The sequence below is a fragment of the Balaenoptera borealis genome (assembly GCF_965194805.1).
Source record: "Balaenoptera borealis genome assembly, chromosome: 18".
NCBI lineage: Eukaryota > Metazoa > Chordata > Mammalia > Artiodactyla > Balaenopteridae > Balaenoptera > Balaenoptera borealis.
In genome coordinates, this window is record NC_138877.1 from 22,375,569 (window position 1) to 22,397,895 (window position 22,327).

The 22,327-nt window shown below is 47.7% G+C and overlaps 1 protein-coding gene across 1 annotated transcript in view; it reads left to right on the plus strand.

Moving 5' to 3' along the window:
- Positions 1-8,170: 8,170 nt before the first annotated feature.
- ERICH6B (glutamate rich 6B) overlaps positions 8,171-22,327 on the plus strand; it is a 48,762-nt gene continuing 34,605 nt past the window's right edge. The window contains exons 1-3 of the mRNA XM_082365778.1: positions 8,171-10,391; positions 16,220-16,265; positions 19,858-20,181. Of these exons, the coding sequence (XP_082221904.1) occupies positions 10,067-10,391; positions 16,220-16,265; positions 19,858-20,181 (695 nt within the window). The 5' untranslated portion in view covers positions 8,171-10,066. The remainder of the gene's footprint in view (positions 10,392-16,219; positions 16,266-19,857; positions 20,182-22,327) is intronic.

The following is a 22,327-nucleotide window of genomic DNA, read 5'->3' on the forward strand; positions in this document are numbered from 1 at the left end:
AAGGCAGCAAGCTGAAATGTAATACTGACCCATATAAATTCCTGCATCGGGTTCCAAAACTAAACCTAAGTTTAGCACCAAAAAAAAAAAAAAAAAATGTAAAGAACATAAAAGCTACCTTCAAATATTTGCAGCCGCTGTGGAGCAAATCTGTTGTGTGTAGCTCCAGACAGCAGACCTGGGGGGGCTGGTTAAAAGCCCGAAGGAGGAAGATTTAGCAGCAGAAGTCTGTGTAATTTGTTACGTGCTAAATACAGTGCCTGGCATGTAGAAATGGTGGCTGAATAATTCCACACTTATTGTGGTGATCTTTCTTATCATTATTATTACCAGCATCATCGTCATTATTTATTATTTATAAGAGCTGTCCAACAGTCTGCCTCAAGAAGCACTGATCTCTCTTCCATGGAAATCCAAGGTTATCACGGGGTAGCCACCTGTCCGGGGAGCTTGTCGACCTGATTCCTAACCCCTGGCCTCGCCTTCTCCGTAATCCTGTGATTCGAAGAACAGTATGTCCTGGGTAGATACAATTCCTGGCTGAGCAAACTGTCTTTTATACAAAGAAGCTTTTGCAGTGCCTGCATTTGTTGCAGTGTGCCTCCTTCCAGCAAGCCCTCGAAGCAGCTCTTTGATGTTGAAAAATAAAATTGCTTTGTGTGAAAGCTCCTTTAATCTTATATAGATACAAATGGCTTGTATCTTTGGGGATATGCCAAATCACTCGTAGTGTTTCAGAATTAATCTTATGAAAGAAAGCTCTGTTTAATCCCCATTGCTGTTTGCCGGAGATGCTGAATAATTCCACACCTATTGCCGCTTTGCCACGCCCCCTTCCAGGATTTAGTGTTGCATCTGCGAGTTTAGGCTGGACAATGGCATTCCCACTTTGAGTTTAGTGCTATAGTTGTAGAAATGTTCCTTTATACAACTTTATCTCAATTTCTTAATGAAAGAAAAGGAAGGGGTCAGAGGACTTGCCTGTTGTGAAGAATAACAAATGGAATAATGAGATGCCTCATTGACCAACTCAATATAATTACATATGATAAACCAGTGCTGCTAATATTTCTAAGAAAAATGGAGTTCATATAAGGTTACTATCTGTTGCCTCTTCCCAAAGAATACAGGACACCGGTGATTAGACTACCTAGTTTGTACAATGTATATTTCCATATAAATGTATATTTTATATACCTATATATCAGTATGTATATATATATATATGTATATATATACACACATACACACACACACATATGTATCAGTCAAATGAAATTACAACTTCCTCCCTCCCAACAGACTTCTGGATCTTCTCCATTAGGAGCCATCAGTGAGTGATCCAAACATGTAACCACATGAAATAATTATGCATTTATTAATTTCAACACATATTTATGACCTCCTACTATGTGCCAGGCATTATTCTAGGTGGCAGGAATACAATGGCAAACAAGAGAGCAAAGTTCCTATTCTCAGATATACAGATCAATGAATGTGATACAAATGTTATGAAGAAAATAAAATAACAGAATGAAATATATTGTGCCTGGGGGGTGAGGGGCTATTTTAGATCAATTAGGGCCTCACAGAGGAGGTGACATTTGAACTAACACTTGAGGAAGAGGAGCCAGGCATCTGAAGATCCAGATGAAGAACTTTGCAGACAACGGGAAGGACTAACGGAAGAGCCCTGAGGCGGGAACAGGCTGTAGTTTGGCACTCAAGGGGAGGAGTGGGATTCCAGGAGGGCCAGAAAGGAAACAGGAGCCAACATGGCAGGCCTTGGAGGCCTTTCAAAGTGAAGTGGAAACCACTGGAGGGTTTCATGCAAGGTCATTAAGACACGATCTAATTTATGTGTTAAAAAAGATCACCTCTGAAGAATGATTAGAAAGCAAGAGCCAAAGCAGGGAGGCTATTGTAGAAGATGGTAGATTAGACAAGAGTGATCACAGTGGTGATAGAAAGAAGAATGGATTCAGGACAATTTTTGGAAGATGGCGTGGAGAGGACTTACTGATTAGCAGGCCTGGGAGGATGAAAGAGAGAGGAATCAAGGATGGCTCCAAGTTTCTACGTCTGAGCAACTTCATGAATTATACTAGAGAGTCCCAAACTTTCTAGAGTTCACGGCACTCTCAGTATGTCAGTGAATTTTTCATGGTGCCCCCTAAGCGAAAAGAAATCCGCAATGGTTTTCATTTATTAGTTATATCCAAATAACTTAATAAACACTTGTGTTGCATCCTTATGTCATATATTTATGTCACAACTTAATACATAAAAATTGAAAGAAAAAAAATAATGCTTTTACTTCATTCTTAAATAGCCACAATTAGTTACTAATGGAATGTGTGTGTCCATTGGGCATTGCACGACTTCAGTCTTGGAATCAGATTGCACACAGCCACCTTTGTTTCCTGTTCCACACTGATTTCTGCATGGGACTTGCTTTTTATCTCAACAATTGCCAAAAATCCAACTTTGCAAAATATGCCATCTGTTGAAAGGAATGCAGTGTAATCTAAATTAGTAGTTCATACAATATCCAACAGATGTTGAGTATGGCTGTTTTCCTCAAAAATTTTAAGTCCGCTGCGGCATCCCTGTGGGTTCTCTGCAGTACCCGGAGAGCCACAGTGCTCAGATTGGTCAGACCATTTAGTGACAGGACAGGGGTGGGGAATGGCAGGAGAGGTATATAAGCAAGGGCTGCTTGGGTTGGATTGCCATGGTGGATGTTCAGGGAGACCTATTGACCGAGGAAGGTTAAGGAAGAAACATGTACTACAAAAACAAATTCCATTTAATCTTAGCCTAGAAAAAATATCCATTATCCAGTATTCTCAGGAAATGAGTTCTCTGGCTAATTTCCTGGGTCACTAAGAGCTAACCAGGAAACTTTTTTTTTTTCAGCTGTTACTGTTGAAGAATCTCTTGGCTTGGACTCCGTTCAGTCCCTGACATTTTAAGTATTGCCCATGAGCGTAACTGGGCGTAACTGCTGCTGCACCTTCCAGGTCTTGAAGGCTGCAGTCATGACTGCAAATAATCCTTACTGCCCTCCCTGTGAGCCACACTGCGATCCCAGAAACAGCAATGGCAAAATGGATCTCCATGAAATGAACTTTATTTTAAATGCATTGCTGCCCATCAAGAGCATAACATTAGATAAATACTAGATGTGACCACCAAAAGGGCATCCAGAGAAACACAGACATAGGATTACAATCCCTGATGCACAAAATCTGTAATCCACAAAGTCCTAAAAACTGAAAGTCTTCATGAGAAGTTTGTGGCAAACTCATTTGGACACAAAACCTGACCTGCTAGAACTCAGCTGGAAGCAAAATCCGGCCTAAGCGGATGGAGGCTATTTAAAGTTTCTCTTTATCCCACTTATTGCAAACAGTTACGTGTTTTGCTGCAGAAATACTAATAAGATTCACTACAGGGTGCTGCCAGTCTAAATCAGGAAAAAATCTGAAATCCGCAACACTGGCCCCAGGCGTTTTGAATAAGTGATAAGTTCATCTTTAGAAACATAGTTCAGGAAGGAATCCGGATCTCTTCTAGGTCAATCCATTAATATTAGAAGTGAGAAAAGAAGCCTAGACACATGTGTGGGAGGAGCTGGGAACGTGTTCCAAATCACATATTCAGTTTGGAGCTCAGCCAAGACCGTGCTATTTCTCCTGCCACCTGCTGCCCCGGAAGGCAGCCTGTGCATGTGCTCGTACGTGTTGAGAACACAGGTGCCTCAGCGCACCGTTAGTGTCGACAGGCACACCCAAGATACATGCTTCTACTGAAATGCTCACCTGAGCCATCTGAAAATGAATATGTCATCGATTATAACAGTTACCTGCTTTGTTGCAGACAATATTGAAGGTTTGAAGGAGGTTAATTCCAAGCCATTCTATATGACTCTTGAAAATTAGTGCAGTAAACTTTTAACTAGTGATGTCTTTTCATCTGAATGAATTTCCTTTTAGCAATTAGAAACGCTAAATATTATTTCTTTGTTCTTTTAAATAGTTTCTTTGTTCGCGGAATATTTGAAGGAATCACTAAGAACCTGAGCTGTAAAGGCTGGAAGGATGACATCTCTTGCTCGTCCTTTCTGTTACAGGGTGGTCTAGACTTGGAACTGGAACAGTCCTGGTCTGAATTCCAAATATGGTGCTTAGTAGCCATTGCCTAAGGCCAGTTATCCAATTTCTATGAGCCCTGGTTTTCTTCATTGAAAAAGAGGATAATAATACTTTACCAGACTTTTGTGAATCTTTAAAGTTTAAAAAAATAAAAGTAACATGCTTTGTTCTAGGTACATAGTAAATGCTCAGTAAATGACAGAAGCCCAACTTTCCCCTCCCTCCCTCTCCTCACCCTCCTTCCTTCATCATGGAGAAAGCGTGTTTAACTAGAGTGCAAGGAAGAGGCTAGTGCCCTAAGAGCTCCCCTCCAAACAATGCCAGCCTCTCAGCCCACCCTCTCAGTAGCCGGTGTTGGGAAAGAACACTGTCCTTGAGGACAGCAGACCTGGGTCCAAGTCCTAGCTTGGCCACTTAGTAACTGTCTGACTTTAACCAAGACGTTGGATTTCTCTGAACCTCAGTGCTGCCATCTGTAAATTGAAGTGAACAGTGTTTGCTGCACAAGACGGCTGTGACGCATACATTCAATAGGGCACGTTTAATTGCTTTACAACTCGAAGTCTTATACAAATCGCTGAAGCCTAGAGAAGACTGAGAGTTGGACCCCAAATCTGGAAACAGGAGAACAATTTCCTGATTTAAATAAAAGGAGAAGAGAAGGCAGATGTGGAAACTTATAACCCAGTGAGTTTGATATTGGTGCCGGGCAGAATTCCAGGACATTTCCTGTGATGGTTTGGGAGTACTTGCGAGAGGTGACAGGCTGCGTGGATTCCTGGAAGGGCAGGTCATATAGGGTGGGACTTCTCCATCCACCCCTTAGAGCAGCGGTCCCCAGCCTTTTTGGCACCAGGGACGGCTTTGGTGGAAGACGATTTTTTGGGGGGGGGGGGGACGGGGAATGGTCCAGGCGGTAATGCGAGCCATGCGGGGGGATGCAGAGCCGCAGATGGAGCTTCGCTGGCTAGCCCGCTGCCCACCTCCTGCTGTGCGGCCCGGCTCCTAACAGGCAGCGAACCGGTGTGGGGTGGGGGAACCCCTGCCTTAGAGAAGGGGGTAAACCTTGAGGGGGGCGTAAGTCTCAGGCAGCCAAACAGGAGGGGCCGCAGAAAAGTGAGGGGGGAGGGGCCTCAGCGAGCAGAGGGGGAGGGGCCTCATGTGTCAAGGGGGCGGGGCTCTGAGAGCCAAGTAGGAGGAGCCTCAGGGATCTGAGAGGGAGGGTCTCACAGAGCAGAGGGGGAGGGGCCTCATGTGTCAAGGGGGCGGGGCTCTGAGAGCCAAGTAGGAGGAGCCTCAGGGAGCTGAGAGGGAGGGTCTCGCAGAGCAGAGGGGAGGGGTCTCAGGGCCACGTCCTCAGGGCTCTCTGGCTTGACATTTATATCTATGATTTGGATGAGGACCCAGTTAATCGGAAATGGCTGGCTGTCCGATCAAAACTTACTGGGAGGAGCTGGAGAAATGTGAAGTCCCAGTTAGAGGGGAAAGGAACGACCTGGCCCTTTGGAGTGGGTGCTCAGAAAGCCTTAACAGAGCCCACAGGGTTGAGTGTTCTCGGACCCGACACACGGTGCCGGGAAGACGGCCGCACGCTCAGCATGTGGGATTGAACCCGTGCCCCCTGCGGTGGAAGTGTGGAGTCTTAACCACTGGACCGCCAGGGAAGTCCCCACGCTAATTTTTCTTTTTAATTATTCAATTTGAATAAAATACATCTGGCAGCCTGCTTTGATTGAGGCAGCCATTTCGTGAAGCTAGTCTAGGGATGAATGAGCTATAATCGGCTGATTATAATCAGCTCTTATAAAGTTGATGTTTCCTGTGTGACCACAGAAATTAACCTGCAATCTCTCAGAAACCAGGGTCAAAATGAGTCAAGATCGGAATCACAAGTCAAAACGGAGACGTTTGCCTCAGACACTGGGTATCAGGTTGCCATTACCGTTTATTTCTGCCTGACAGCTTTTCTTATAAATTTCTAGGAGAATTAAAGGGACAGCGTCTAGAATGTAGTTTCTTTTCTGACCTTTAGAATGAGAATGCAAACTGCCTGGAGCCTTTTTACAAGGCCCGATGAGAAAACAGACAGAAAGACTCTTAACCCTGAGTGACAGCATGCCATTGATAAACGCATTCTGGGCTGTCCAGGGGACCAAATGATTTTGATCTTTTATCTTGAGCAGCTAAAAACTATGGAAGGCAGGGGGTCTCTGAAGTGCAAGCAGACCTTGGACGGAGTGGCTGGTGTCTGGGTGTGTGCCTTCACCGCTCCCAGGGCACGGCTGGACACACAGCCCTCTCCTCGGGCTCTCCCCATCCCCGACCTCTTCCTCTGCCTCAAGCATCAGGAGCAAGCGGGGGCTCGACACGGACAGCTATAGTAGGTAGTGTGTTTAGGTTTTAAATCAAAATAAGGTTGGAGAGGTTCCTTTAAAACAGACGAGGCTCCCAAAGACATATATATAAGCCCCAAAGCTTTCCCACGGCTCACGCTTTGCCGCAAAGGCAACGTCCTCCACGCTCATCTCATGCATGATCTACACTTCACCTCCTCCAAAAAGCACTCGAGGTAGCCTATATGAAAGGACTTGTGTAAACCACAGAGCTGTAGAGTGATAGAGACAGAGCAAGTCAACTGCAGGCCGAGCTCCCAGGCTCTACTTCCTAACTGTTCGTGAGCGGCCACAGGAATCCTCCCACTCCAGAGTGACTTCAATCATACCGCCTTCCTGGTCACCACCCAACACAAGATGCTCCATATCGGGCCCCTAGCTCTGTCTTTACTTTTACTGCCTTGTCATCCCTCTGCCAGGTCAGTTTTCCCTGCCCTGGCAGGTCTAGTTACTCCTCACCCTCCCACCCTCTAAACCATCAAGCTGCCCACCAGGCCCTTCCCCTTCTCTTTCCTGGATCTCGCAACCATTTTTTTTTTTTAATTTATTTTTGGCTGCGTTGGGTCTTCGTTGCTGCATGTGGGCTTTTCTCTAGTTGTGTCGAGCGGGGGCTACTCTTCATTGCAGTGCGCGGGCTTCTCACTGTGGTGGCTTCTCTTATTATGGAGCATGGGCTCTAGGCACGCAGGCTTCAGTAGTTGTGGCGCATGGGCTCAGTAGTTGTGCCTCGCGGGCTCTAGAACACAGGCTCAGTAGTTGTGGCGCACGGGCTTAGTTGCTCCGCGGCATGTGGGATCTTCCCGGACCAGGGCTCGAACCCGCGTCCCCTGCACTGACAGGCGGGTTCTTAACCACTGCGCTACCAGGGAAGCCCTCAATTCTTTTCCAGATTTACATTTTGTGAAGCTGCCTGTCAGGAGCTGGGTTCTCTGCAAATAGACTCTAAGATGCAAACTGTTGAGAGGCAACCTGTTGAGACGGAAAATGTGTATTAGGGACAAACCCCTGAGAAAGGAAGGGCGAGGATGCAGGACAGGCCGAGGGAGACGGTGCAGCGGGGCAGGCTTGGTGAGCCCGGCCCGCCTGGAGGAGGCTCGTGGGTGACTACGACCTCTCAGAGGGGTCCCGCCTGGGCTCGGCTGGACTTTTACACCCCCATCTTGCTTTGCCACCAGATGTGGGTGCCCCAAGGAGGGCGTGGCTTCCAGAAGGCGGCTCCCGGCAGATGAGGCAGACCCTGAGGGCGCTGGGGTCCGGGCCCAGGACGCCCCGCCGCTGGGCAGCTAGCCGTTCTCGGAAAAGAGCTCTGGGCAGCGCACCTCTGTGTTCACCACAGCAACCCAGGCTAGTCCTCCGGGAATCCGGGAATCCAAGGGCCCTAGCAACCCTGCAGGTGCACAAATACGGCCCATTATTGATACCGACCCATGTTCTTGGACTCTTTAATCAGTAGAAATTGAGACGAGGCCAGACGAGAAATTCAGGCAAGACCTTACTGGGACTCGTGCTGCAGCGTGAGGAGCCAAAACAAGTAAGAGGGGCCCCCGCTCGCCCCCCGAGGCAGGGGTGAGCTCGTCCCTTGAATGGAGTGAGGGTCGGGTGGGAGGGGTGGCTTACATCGTCTGTCCACTCCCTTGGTGGTGGTGGGTGTAGGGATCATGTGTTGTTCCCTCCTTTTATTCCCGGCACCTCAGCAGTGGCAGCTGGGTTTTGACCCTTTTGTAGCTTTACTGTTCATAATTTGCCCCAACTGCACATGCATGCAATTATTTTAGTCCCTTATAGTTTCTTTGTATTCTGTTGCTTGAGGAGACGTTTGTCCAGGTGTAAGCACTGCAGTAAAGGGTCCCAGGTCTCAGCCTGTCTCATTACAAATGTCTTTGACCTCACACCCGTCATCTCAGGCATCAGGTTGCACATATGGTAGAGAGTGATCCTCATGGTCTCATCTGGCTGGTTCCCTAGAACAGAGCTTCCCAATCAGAGATCTGGGAAGAGGCAGGCCAAGAGATTTACCTCTTAAGCCCTCAGAGCAAACAGGAGGACTCTGGGCCAGTTATCTGCAGTTTATCCCATTGTGCAGAATAACTATTATCATTTTTAAAACTTTGGGATGCCCTGTTCTAGAGCCATCTATTCTTGGTCCTTCATTCACTCGCTGATCGTTTACTTTGGGTGTCTTTATGATGCATCAGGCACTGTGCCAACCATGGGAGAGTGAGCGGGGAACAGGCCACATAAGGTCACTGTCATTGAGACACGTAGATATAGTGGAAAAGAAATATTGAACAAGTAAACATGGAAATAGAACCATAAATAGAAACAGGGTAAGTGCTCTAGGAGAGAATAACAGAGTGGGAGAATAGAGAAGGAACAATAAGAGAGGAAGTCAGAGAGACTGGCAGGTGCCAGATCTCCAGGGCCCTGGGAGCCCTGGAGTGGGGTTCACATTTTATTTTCCGTGCCAGAGAAAGCCATCGGGGGATTGTTAAGCAATGCATATCCTGATGTGATTTCTATTTTCCCAAGAACGCTCCTCGTGGAGAACGACTACAGGACAGCAGCAGTGGTGACAGGAAGGCCAGTTAGAGCATGTGGCAATAATCCAGACTAGAGATGGTACAGTTCACTGCGGGCAGTCACAGTAGAGCAGAGAAGAGAGGAAGGATTTGAAACAGATTTGCAAACGAGAAGCAATCCTTCCTGCCCTCGAGACGTTCACACTCTGTTGGAAAGGCAGATGTGCAAACAAACTATGTAATATAGCAAAATCGTTACTTTAACGAAAATATAGAAGGTACAGATGGAGCATAGGGTGGAACGTGGAAGACACCCCGGGGGGGGGGGGGATGTAGGTGCTCACAGCTGTGCTAAATCTGGGGAGTAAAAATAGGTGTTTGCTGAGTGAACTAACACTTTGCCGAGTGGGTGGTGCTTCCAGCAGGGGGCGTGGCAGGAGCACGTGCCTGGCAGACGTCCAACCACAGGGACGTTCACTGACCAAGGCCCCACACGCTGTGTCTGTACCACCCTGCCTGGACCTCTTCCATTGTGCTTGCCACTCTGTGTACAGAAATCTGTTCGAACGTCTGTTTCTCTCCCCACTTTGAAGCTCCTGGAAGACAGCCTATGTCCTGATTACTATAGCGATAAATATTTCTTGATGAGTAAGTAAAAGTCTTCTCTAAGGATTGCACCACTAAACACCGATGGCTCCTTCACTTTCCAGCTCTCCTCGCTGACTTCATATTGTGCAGTCATTTCAAAGGCGCTGCCTTCAGATGTGGTCTCTCCAACCAGCTCCTGGAGGGTAAAACCTCTGCCTTCTCTTTTTGTCCCTTTTCACAGGCCACCGTGTACTGATACGCATACTCAAAGGGCCATCCCGAGACCACGAATGCAATGAGTGAACAACATGCAGTAGGTAATTTCTACTAACGGGGTCTTATTCCTTTCTCGGTTACCAGGGTGATGAAGTGGTGACGCTGCCAGCTGCAGAAAGCTCTCCTCTGCTGAATGCCTCCCAGCATGTCTGCTAGAAAGCTTCAGCCATCGGGGACATCGCCTCCTCACCCTTCCACAACTTTCCACCACTCCACGCAGACCTTATCTTCAGAGGAAGAAGGTACTGAGGGAGATGAGGAGAGTTCAATGGAAGAATTTTTATTTCCTCAAGAGGAAGAGAGCCCAGAGGAAGACCAGTACCTGGAGGAGGAGGAAAATTATCTGAAAGGAAAGGAGTATCTGTATGAAAAGGAGTATCTGAAGGAGGAAAAGTATCTACAGAAGAAAGAGCTGCTGGAAGGAAAAATGTTTCTGTATGAAAAGTTTCTGGAAGAGGGTGAGTATCTGGGGAGAACGTCCCCATAGATGGTAGTTCTAGTTCATCACGATGTCCGGGAAAAAAGAACAGGCTTGAGATACAGCCAAAGCGCAAATGATCGACCCTACGCACCGTGCTGGCAGACTCATGAATCATTTCTGACCAAGTTCTACTCACAACTTCAAGAGCTGTGCCCCTTGGTTACATAGATGTGTCTGCTTTGTTAAAATTCAACAAATTGTACACTTACCACTTAAAGTCCTTTTGTCCTTTTCTATATGAATACTGTACTTCCTAAAAAGGTTTTCTGACTTGCAAAATTAAAAGTAAAAATGAGTAAAAAAAAAAAAAAAAAAAAGAGCTGTGCCCCCAAGCACTGAGCTTACGGAGCAGACAGGGAGACCTGATGAACGGGAAGCACCTGTTCGTAAAAAACAAAATAAGACAAACAGAAAACACCCCCTAACTTGTATCTTTTCTTTTTCCTTGTTGCACAAGTAATACATGTGCATGGTGGATGTGTGAGAAACTGTACATTCGTAAAAAGAAGAAAGCAAAAATCACTCCCATCCAGAGATGATAATCACTTTTACACTTTGGTTATGTCCTCCCCAGACACTATATAGTGCTTGCAACCTGCCCTTTCAGGTATATTTATTTCTGTATTTCTGTATTATAATTACATATAAATATTACATAGTTATAGGAATATCATTTCATGCTTTCAATTTTCTACAAATCATTTTAATGGCTGCATCACATTGTATTATATTTTCAAACCATAATATTTTAATTGATTTCCTATTATTGATCATTTATTGCTTCTGATTTTTTTTGTTACTTTTTAAAACAGCACTTTGATAAACACCCTTAGAGCTAAATTTTATTAATGAGCTCTAATTATTTCCTAGAATACATTTCCACAATCTGTTACTAAGTCAGCAGAGACTAGTATGCTTCCCAGGGTGCCCGTTCAGCCCCTGGAAGGCATCATCTTACCCTGCTGGAGGGTATTTAACTTTGGAGTGATTTCTCTCATCCTAGAGCTGACATTCTTCCAATACTGTTTCTGCAATTGGAGACTTTTCCTGAAGTTGGGTTTTATTATTTGGCAGTGGTCTCCTTGCGCTGTTGCTGCAAGTGGCTAATATGCACTTATTCACAGGCCCACACAGTGTCTTCCCTCGATGTTATGACTGAATGGACATATCCAACCAGGAACGGAAAATTAAAAATCCAGGTCATCTGCATCATCTTAATGTTGACCTAGAAACAGAACTAAACTATTTTTTTCTGGATCCCGTTCTGTTACCAACCGCAAGCATCTCAGGGAGCTTGAATTTTTAAATCCCAGTCTGATTGCACACTACCTACATCCTAAAAGCTGGTTGGTTTTGGCAGCTACACAGGTGTTTTACCTTTACCTCCTCTCCACCAAATCAGATGTATCATCCTACGTTCCTACTGCCCTCACAAAAGTTAGTACGTTGGAGAGCTCATTCCTCTGTTGCTGGGAAATTCTCTTTTCTATGTGCCTCTACCACTGAGCTCCCTCTCAGGATCCTAATAACCCTGCTGTTCAAGTACCCAGTGTAATTCTAATACTGAAAAATAGCATTCAAGCCATTTCTTTTGCACAGTATGAATCAAGCATTCTTAACAGGTCCCTGCTATGTGTTGGACCTTTGTAAATATACTACCCACTAGAATAGGACAAATACAGTGCTGTCAAGTGAATGGAACTGTGTATAAAGCAAAAGCTTTGAAAATAAATGCCCTGCTAGCAAAAATTGGAGAGGCACTGAAAAACCTGTAGGGGAATACTAAAACGCCTTTGAAGGCACATGGAAGCATGTCTTAGTCTACGAAAACCCAGGGTACCAAACCAGACTGCACAAAACAGATTAAGTTAAGAAGGGGTTTACAAGAGGATCTTAAATCTTCAAAAGAATTTACATCACGATTTCTTTATGTATAATTTCTCCCCAATACCTTTATGATGTAACTTTGTTTATCTCTTGTTTTGAACCTCAGAGCCTGACAAGAGTGCTTTCCTGACTCAGATCCTCAGTAAATGCAAACTGAATCAAATTCAATTTCATTCATTTCACAAAGCCAGGCATATATATAGACACACACATGCACACACACACACACCTTTTTTCTTGTTTTTTGTTTTTGTTTTCTGTTGTTTTTTTTTTTTTTAATTTTTATTGGAGTATAGTTGATTTACAACGTTGTGTTAGTTTCAGGTGTACCACAAAGCGAATCAGTTATACATGCACATACGTCCACTCTTTTTTAGATTCTTTTCCCATATAGGCCATTACAGAGTACTGAGTAGAGTTCCCTGTGCTATACAGTAGGTCCTTATTAGTTATCTATTTTGTATATAGTAGTGTGCATATGTCAATCCCAATCACCCATACTTATTTTTAAAAACAGCATTATGAGTTAATTGGCGCCTATAAAATGAGCCCAAGAAATGACAAATGGGCCTCCATCTCGCATGCTGATGGATTAATTATCAGAGGTTAGTGGTGAAGCACTGTAATGAGAGGGGTTCTGAGACCTCGTTTGGGCTCAGCAGGAAAGTGTGCCACGATCCACCAGTGATGTCTGTCACAGGATCAGGAGAGGAGAAAGGAGCATGCACGCTACTTACTTGTCTATTTGGTGGCAGATATGAACCTGTCACAAAGAACACTTTTTTCTTCCTCTCTCAAGACCTTGACTGCATAGGTTTGCACACCAGCTCTCTCCCACTTATTAGCTGCATGAGCTTGGGCAAGTCACTTAACCTCTCTGTGTCTTAGTTTTCTTAGCTGTAAATTAGGAATAACAGTAGGCCTACCTTATAGGATGTTTGTGAGGATGAAAGGGGTTAAATTATGTAAAGCATTTTGAGCTATGCCAGGCATATAGCATTTTAAGACTATGTAAGTGTTAGCTATTATTGTTGTTATTATTATTATTATATTATATTTTATTATTTCCTTACCATTGACTTGTGAAGGGTAAATTACATCCCCTGGCCACATTTTCCTCTTCTGTGAAATGGACAGAACAAAAACACAAGAGAAGATGCAATGAACTAGGGTGTGGGAGGAATCTACGGCCCCCACCCAGCTACTCTGCAGGAAGGTCAGAGTCTCCCATTGCCCTGGACCAATCAGGGTATGTCAGACTAACAACCTCACCCCCTCTCTTCTTTAAAAGAAGAGATGATCTTCTCCATGGTTTGTGAGAAAACCCAATAAAATTAGATGAGCAACTTGAACGTAAATGCGGCATCAATTGTCACTGAATAATCAATAGCCACATGTGACTGATCTCCCCGGATTTGAACTGGGAGGTTCCAAATCATTTCTGTGAAACATGGGTGTAAACCCTGTGGTGTCAGAGTCAGAAGATCCAGCACAAGGGTGGGCCTTTGACCTTGGGCATGTCGATTACCTGCTCCAAGTTTCCCTTTCCCCACGTGAAAAAATTCCTTGTGATTGTGGCAATTAAATGAAAGAACATTCTGAAAATGCTTTAAAAGCTCTCCCACCCCATACAACTGTCAGGTGTAAAAATGCTTCTCTGATCTCACAAGGTGCAGGAAGGCTCTAGAAGGAAGAAGTACGATCTACATTTCTGTCATGCTGTCGTAGAACAGGAAACCACCCCACAATGAGGCCCCTTTTGTTTATTTAGAACCCAAGACCTTCCTAAAGATGAATTCTGCTCTGTGGCAAATCATGCCGTAGAGGTGTCACAGTAGATTCATTTTGATTCGTAATGTTTTTACCTAAGGGTATTTTGATACATATAATCTGCTGGATTTGATTTTCTTTCCCCTTGCTAGCTCCTCTTTGGCGGCTCTGAATGCTCTTTGGCCTAAATGCTATAATTTGGTCGCCATTTCCAGTTGAGAGGTGGTGCCCCGACAACCATTTCCAAATGGGGAACCTAGCAATTCTGTGTACTTAATAAGAAAGGTTTGAGATACACTGATAAGGCGGAGATGGGAGAGCCAGACAACCTGTCAAGCAGGAAAGTTCACAGATACTGGCAGAGCTTCCGCATCAGGGTGCCATAAGTCGGCCACTATTGGGGGGAGAGGCTGAGCCCCGAGACCAGTCGCCCCAGCCTCCACTCTGCTCCTGTACAAACGGTATCATTTTCTGTGTGTGTCTTGCCCTGAAGGTCGGGAGCACAGTCCAGTGGCATAGGGTGTATAGTGTATATTTCGCAATCTGTTTTCTTTAATTTTCCAGCCACTCTTTACCCCCTGCCCCCTTCACAAATGAGGATCCTGGAGTTTGAGAGAGGTTATGTGACTTCTCCAAGGTCATGGAAAATAATCAGAGGAGCCAAGACAGGCTCCCAAGCCTTCTCTTCTTTCTCTTCTAGTCACTTCTCTTTCTTTTCTCCTTTCTTCCCTCCTTTCATCCTTTGTTTCTGCTTTTTAATAAATTACATGCATATTTTAATTTGAGAAGAGTAACATAAAAAGAAGCAAAATCTACTTTTGTTCATTTTTTTAGTGGAAAATTTGAAAAGTAGAAAAATAACACCCAACCTACCAACATCCAAATATAAGTAAAGCTGATTCACATTTTATCATTTTTATTCTGTTCCTCCTGCCCTCGTTTTTTGCATGTTTGGCGGTTGTGGTCCTTGTTTTGTCCTGTTTTTACCACTTTAAATATGCTGTGTATAAAATAAGTTTGTATTTTACTTTTGTAACTTAGTATTGTGACTTCCATATTTGCCCATATTGCTTAATTTTTGTAGACATCATTTTAATAGCCAACTAATAGTCCTCGATAATAGTCTATCTCATGGGTAAACTATGGATAAGTGTTGAACATTCAAGTTTCAAGTTCAAATTTTCTGATTGTCATTTCTTTACTACTTCCACTGTGCCATTCTCTAGAATCGATACTCTATTTTATCCCAATTGTACCTGAAATTCTTGATGTCATATCATTCAAAGCCAACGGTCAGGTGATTAAATGACACAAATAGAGTCTTTACAAGCAACTCATGCAGCTCAATATCAAAAAAACAAACAACCCAATCCAAAAATGGGCAGAAGACCTAAACAGACATTTCTCTAAAGAAGATATACAGACTGCCAACAAACACATGAAAAATAATTTTTAAAATATTTATATCCTCCAGGGGCTTCCCTGGTGGTGCAGTGGTTGAGAGTCTGCCTGCCAATGCAGGGGACACGGGTTCGAGCCCTGGTCTGGGAGGATCCTGCGTGCCACGGAGCGACTGGGCCCGTGAGCCACAATTACTGAACCTGCGCGTCTGGAGCCTGTGCTCCGCAACAAGAGAGGCCGCGATAGTGAGAGGCCCGCGCACCGCGATGAAGAGTGGCCCCCGCTTGCCACAACTGGAGAAAGCCCTCACACAGAAGTGAAGACCCAGCACAGCCATAAATAAATAAATAATTAATTTTAAATATATATATATATTAAAATATTTATATCCTCTGAACCTCAGCCACGTCTCCTGTATAGATAGATGTCCGTCATCCTGTGACAGAGGGAGGCCTCTGTAATAACTCAAAAGATTAACAAAGCAAACCTAAATGTCCCAAATCCATAATTTCATGAAAATTACCTTCTTGAGTTCTCTCTCATTTTATCAAATTTCCACCTCATAATTTCTAAAGGAAACCATTAAGAGAGACAACACTAACGAAAAGCAAAAATAGAAAAATTCTGTAAATCACGGCCTCTCCACCCCAATCCCAGCATCACATACTTAACAACAGATTTTTTAATAGAAAGAAAAAGATTCTTTTTTTTTTTCCAACATTGTCTTTCTGTTCTTTTTTCCAACAGAATTCAAGGCTCGTTCATCGCAAACCCTGCCTAGTCTTAAAGCAAGGTAAAAGTTTTTGATTTTTTTTTTTTTCTGCTAAGTCAGGTGGAGATTCATGCTTAGGGATGATGCTTCCGGAGCCTCTGCAGTCCCAAAGGTGGGAAGTGGGGGTGAGAGTGGGGTGGGCTGCAGGGAGCAGGACCCCCGAGGAAGGTGCAGTGCAGGCGGGGGTCTACTAGAAGTCACACACAAAGGACCTCCCGATACTGCTCCCCTCTACTGTTCAGCCACTCACAAGCTGAGGGACGGGTCCCAGCATCAGGGTCCTGGGCGCCCAGAACTACGGAGAGGAAAGGGCAGGGGACAGCTGAGTCTGGAGAGAAGGTTGAGCTGGGGAGAAATGGCCAAGGGCCCTGGGCAGCGCTCGTGGTGCAGAGATGAGTGAACACCCACAAGGAAGTTGCCGTCTTCCTCGCTCACGCATATTCCAAGCTCTAAATAATCACGCAGTGAGTATTCATGAAACTCCCGCCACAGGGCTTGGCCCACGCTAGACGGTCACTGACACAGCCGTGGACAGAAGCCTCCGTGTGCTCAGCTCTGTGGAAACCCATGTGGGGCAGGGGACACAAGACCTCTGATTCACAGTCCTCGTCCCCTACATCTGCTCCAAAGGATGACTGGGGGAAGGCGGTCATTGACCTCCACTGGTGAAGTGGGTTGACACTAGCTACAAAGAAAGCCCAAGGCCAGCTGGGTTACGTTGAGAAGCAGGAACGAGACCCCAGCTCTTCTGCGCAGGAAAGAAACAGGTTACAATTTGAGGGCACAGTACTCTGCACGGGGCTCCCCCTCCACCTGCTGAGGCCAGCTCCCCACTCCCGCCCTCTACCGGCCTCTCCGTTCCACGCTTCACGCTTCCAGAGGCTCAGCACCATGTATGTGCCAGGTCCACCCCTACTAAGGCAATCCCTAAGAGGGAGTGCTTTCCCGAGGCCCCTCCACCTCAGCTACTGATACTCACAGAGGAGCAAGCAACGTGGCACTGAAGGGGCCTGATGGTGAAGTGACCCTCTGGAAGACTGTGACTGAGAACAGGGACCCTGGAGCCAGGGATCCACACCTGCCTGGGTGTGAATCGCAGCTGCCCCACCCAGCCAGCTGTGTGCCACAGGGCAGCCACTTAATCTTCTGCCTCAGTTTTCCCATCTGTAAAATGGGGACAGGAAGAGTTTCCGACTCCCGGGGCCGTGGTGAGGATTAAACGTACTAACTGACAGGGCGCACGGGGCACGTGCCGTAAGGGCTGTGGATCACTGTTATCCTTCGTTCTGCCCCCACGAGCCACCACGTGGAAAACTTAGCACGTGCAGAACAAGGAGCATGATTCCTGGTCAGCTTTATTCCAAACACAAGTACCTGTCCAATCTATTATTCGTATTGCAGCTGAGTGTGTCTCCTGTTCTTTCCCGGGGCCCTGCGGGGAGCCTGGGGCCTTACCTGGGTCTGTCCCTGAGCAATTCGGCTTGGCTCCCCCAAGTCCAGGTCTGGGCCTGGGGGTGCTCAGAGAGGCCCTGGATTTTCCTCACACAAGGCTGCTGAGAGACCAAACCCTCCACAAACCCCTTTGGGCAAGAAGTGTCCCACTCGTGTTTCTTTGCTAAGGCAGGGGGCATGGGAGGGGAGCAGATTCAGGTCAAGTGTTTCATGGGTCCCTTGTAAACGGGAAGGCCCCCTCTTCCGCATGCGTGCCCAAGGTCCCCAGGCACACGCCAGGCCCCTTCCCCGCTCTGAAGCGGCTGCAGGAGCAGGCCTGGGATCTCGGGACAGGGGCTCCTCCTTGCAACACCTCCGCATTGCCGACGGGGCAGGAGGTGGTGTTTGGCCACACGGGCCGGAGCCCCAGTCCTGCTTCCCGGGTGCTGAGGCCACAGCAGAGCTCTGGCAGGCACCCCAGAAGCCCTGCCACGTCCCAGCCTGGGGCAGGCATGGCAGGGAGGGTGCCGGGCAAGTGTACATGAGCATGGAAATGACCAGAGCGGCCCTCCATGACCTTAAGTATAATCCCTGTGTTTGTCGACAGCTTTGATTTGTCAAAGTCCATCCATGGGGACCTGCATTACCTCCTTGGGTCCCCGTGGGCACCTGGTGAGTGAGGTAGGACAGGCATTATCCCACCAGAAGGATAAGGAAAATGAGCCCCGGGGGGGGGTCTCCTGATGTGGCCTTGAGGCCTGGAGCAGGGCAAGGATTGACACTTGCCTAAAAAGCTCACCCTTCTCCACTAGTTCTTGAGCCCTGCGGTCACTTGACCTAAGACCAGAGCATCTTGCCACTTGCCCCCAGGGCCCCTTTCTAGTGGTGCATCCTGAGAACACAGCTGCTCTGCCCCAGCCCGCAGGCTGGCACTGACCCTCCCCCAGGGTCCCCCAGAAGTGGCACAAATCTGCCTGGAACTCCCACCGACGCTGGAGGGAGAACAGCTTCCCGGCGGTGCCTTCTGGCTGGAACAAGCCGCCTCCTCCTCTTTTCCTCAACTCTTCACCCCCAGCCTCAGACTGCGGCCCCTCTGCCCTCGATCCCTGCATCATGGAACGCTGACCCCGACAGGGTACAGGCCCGTCTCATGAAGGGCCACTGAACTTCTCATTTTCCCTCTAAGAACAACGACAGCCAACACCACCCACTCTCGTTTTGTCCTCACCTGTGCGGACCTGGGGGCGGAGGTACAATTAGCGAAAAGGTGCGGAAAGCGAGGCACAGAGAAGTTAGGTGGCTCACCCAAGGTGACTCCACTCTAGCGCAAGAGCCAAGACTTCAGCTCGGACCACCTGACGCCGAAGTCTAGGTTCTTTCTGCCGCCACAGTCTCTGCCCACTGATGGGCCGGGCATTTCCCCTCAGGCCTGTCTCTGCCAACTGGGCCAGGTTCCACGAGCTGGGTTCAGGGCCAGAAGCCCCTCTCATCCCTCTGAATCACAGGTTCTTGCCCCAGTTAAAAGGCAGAGACCCCTGAGGAAGGACACGATGTAGGTCGGGGTGCTGGGTCACCCCTCTTGATCCTGAGCTCCCGGGTAGCAGGGCCTGCGCCTCACACCCAACGCCCTGTCATCAGGCCCCGCGGAAACCTTTCTCGAAGATGGTGGTGTGTGCAGTGGGCAGACTAGCGGGGACAGACCTCGGTGCTTGGTTTTAAGCGGCTGCTGATTTTTCCCGCTCTGCCTGAGGCAGCTCTGAGGCAGGAAGGACGACTGGAATGAGCAGGGTGGTGAGCCAGCAGGGACACAGAATGTTCTGGAAGGTTAGGCTGTCCGGCACGGAGGCCTGGTCTGTTGATTGGCCTTTGAAGGCACCCCCAGAGCCTGTCACTCTAAGTGAAGCTGCAGTTGGCACCCAGGATGGCACACAGGCCTATTTTCCACGGTCCACAAGCTGGTCCCTTCCGACCGGGGACAGCCACCACCAGGGACAGGCCGACGTCCGCGGGGACCGGGAAGCAGCCGCCGCCACCCCAACCTCCCCGCAGGCCACAGCTCTGGGCTCCTAACCCGGCCCCTGTCTGGAGGTGGACCGACCCCTTGCCCCCCTCTGCTGCTGGCGTCCCTCGGGTGACCACGTTCTTTGCTGTGCCTCCTCCCACCCCCTGAACCTGCCAGCAGCAGCCTTCTCCTCGGTGACACGATGCCGTCTACATCCTTGGTGAAGCGCGATGGAGAGTTCCTGGGCTTGCAGGACCAGAGCACGCAGACGGAGTGGATCTGTGAAAGCCGGCAGGGTAAGGGACCCCACGTCCGGCATCCACCTCGCGGCCGGGCTCCTGGGGGCTTGGGGAGATGTGGCCTTGCGGGCATCCCATGGATGTGGAATACGGAGGCTGGAGTGTTCTCCATCAGGCTGATGATGCACACTGCTTCCTGTGCCATCCGAACCCTGGGACCCCCTTCCTCATCCCAGACCCCCCTCAGAGAAAGAGCATCAGCGAAGTGCTAAGACAAACACCTTCTTCGATCTTCCCCTTGTCCCTTCATTAGTTTTGCTGTTCTTGTTCTATAGGAACACAGGCCCTACTTCCCTCGGGGACACAGGCCATTTCCTTCCCAGATTACAGGCTGGTTCCCTGCGGAGAGAGGCCATCTCCGAACAATCACAGGGTGAAGGGACTGGGACCCACCCCAGACTCTCCATCTCAGCGTGCAGTCAAAGCCAGCCCTGGTTCAGAACGAGCCAAGACCATCCACAGGGGGAACTTCTGTGGCCACAACTAGGAGACACTCAAGAGACAGCTGGGCAAGATTGCACTGAGGATCTTAAACCTCTGCCCAATTAAGCCCAAAGGTTCCTCGCCCTAGGATCCTGGGGATGCAACACTGAATGGCATTTCTCGCCGTTATTAATAATTTAAACCCAGCCTTAGTGAGACTGATCCATCACAGATCCACACATGCGTTTCACATCTGTAGTCATGGCAGCGGTAAATTAGATTCCCGACCAGCACCTCACTCCCCTGGCCCCATCCGTGCCTGCTAAATTTTGTAGCTCAAATGTGGTTAAATGAAATTAGGAGTCAGAAACCCTATGAGGGAGAATGGAGCGGCAAGAGGCAGGCCCACACAAGCCAGGCGTTCCACAGTGCCGGCTGCCAGCACGTGATGAGGAGTCTTTTACAGGCTAAATCTGTTCATGTGGGATTTTTATTAGTGTGTGTGCTCCAATGGAGCCCTGAAAACAGGAACCATTTCAGAGTCAGTAAGCATGACAGCTGGAAAAAATCTGAGCATTTATCTAAATATTCATAAGCAGGATTCTGGAAGTCATTTACCGGGTAATCGCCTGTAAATTGGCCTTTGGCCTGGACCAAAGGTGTGGACAGTGTTGGAGCAACTAAAGCCAGGGTCAATGTCATAACCCCAGGCTCCTGCAGAGACATGAGGGGATAGTGGCTACAGCAGAGATTGGAACACAAGGAAAAGTAAGCAACTCCCTACAATTCGTGAAGGTTTTTCTTTTCCCTTCTGCCTATGGTTTACAATCAATCTTTTGGAGAGTGTTCATAATAATTGGACAGCATTGGCTGGCAACAGGTAACTGATTGTGTCTGGACACTGGAATGGGGCAGAGAGGCTCATCAAGAGGCTCTTCCTCTGGAAGAGTGAACAGTTGTAAGAGGAGGTAACTGGGGCGGGGGCAGGGGTGCAAGGGGAATCCAGGAAGCATGGAGCCCCAGAAAGGAGCTCAAAATCGAGGTAAGAGGAGGCAGAGGGCCCCTGCCACGAAGAAAAGCCAGTCCTCCTGCAGCTGGAGGACAGAACACTAAGGGTTCCTGAGCATGGTGGATGCAAAGGAGAATCTGCTTTTAGCCCAGGGCAGAAGCCACCCCTCCGCTTGTTGGAGAAACACAGTGAATCAAGGCAAAAGCGATTCAAAGCGCTGACTGTGTGGGGCTGAGAGCCCCCAGGAGTGAGCGGAGGGAGAGTGTTGGCCTGCTGCTCCTCGGGGTCCAGGACTGAGCATCCCCGGCACCTGGGGCCCGTAGAGACGCAGATTCCCAGGCTTTCTTACCACGATCCCTGCCTCATCCGTAACAAGATCCCAGAGGATTCCAGGCACAGGAATGGTGGAGAAGCAGAGAACCTCTAGGGTAGAACAGATTTCATGGGTGCTAGGTTCCTATTTCTAAAGCGTTTTTTATTACGGGACTATTCAACTCCAGTGCGCCAGAAATGGCATTTTACATGGACTCTACAAACAGCACTTTGAACCAAATATGGGGGTATAACACCCAGATAAATAAATCCTTGAAACCTATTACTACACAGAGTGGCAGGTCTGACATGGAAGGAAGGCTAAAGGCACCGGGAATGCCTCGTGGCTCGTGTGAGGACGCAGGTGGAAGACCAGAAAGACTATTTATGGCCTCAGGTGTCTACCCAGCCAGGCACAGAGCAGGGTCATAAACAAGGTACACCAGAAATTCTAACACAGAGCATTATAACCCTGCTTGTAGAAATCCTCCAGACTTGGTGTCCCGCACACAGTAAGCGCCTATAAATATTTGTTACATCCTTGCGAAACTGCTGCTGAATCTTCATCAGACTCAAGATCAACTATGGTGATGAGAAGGTATATCCT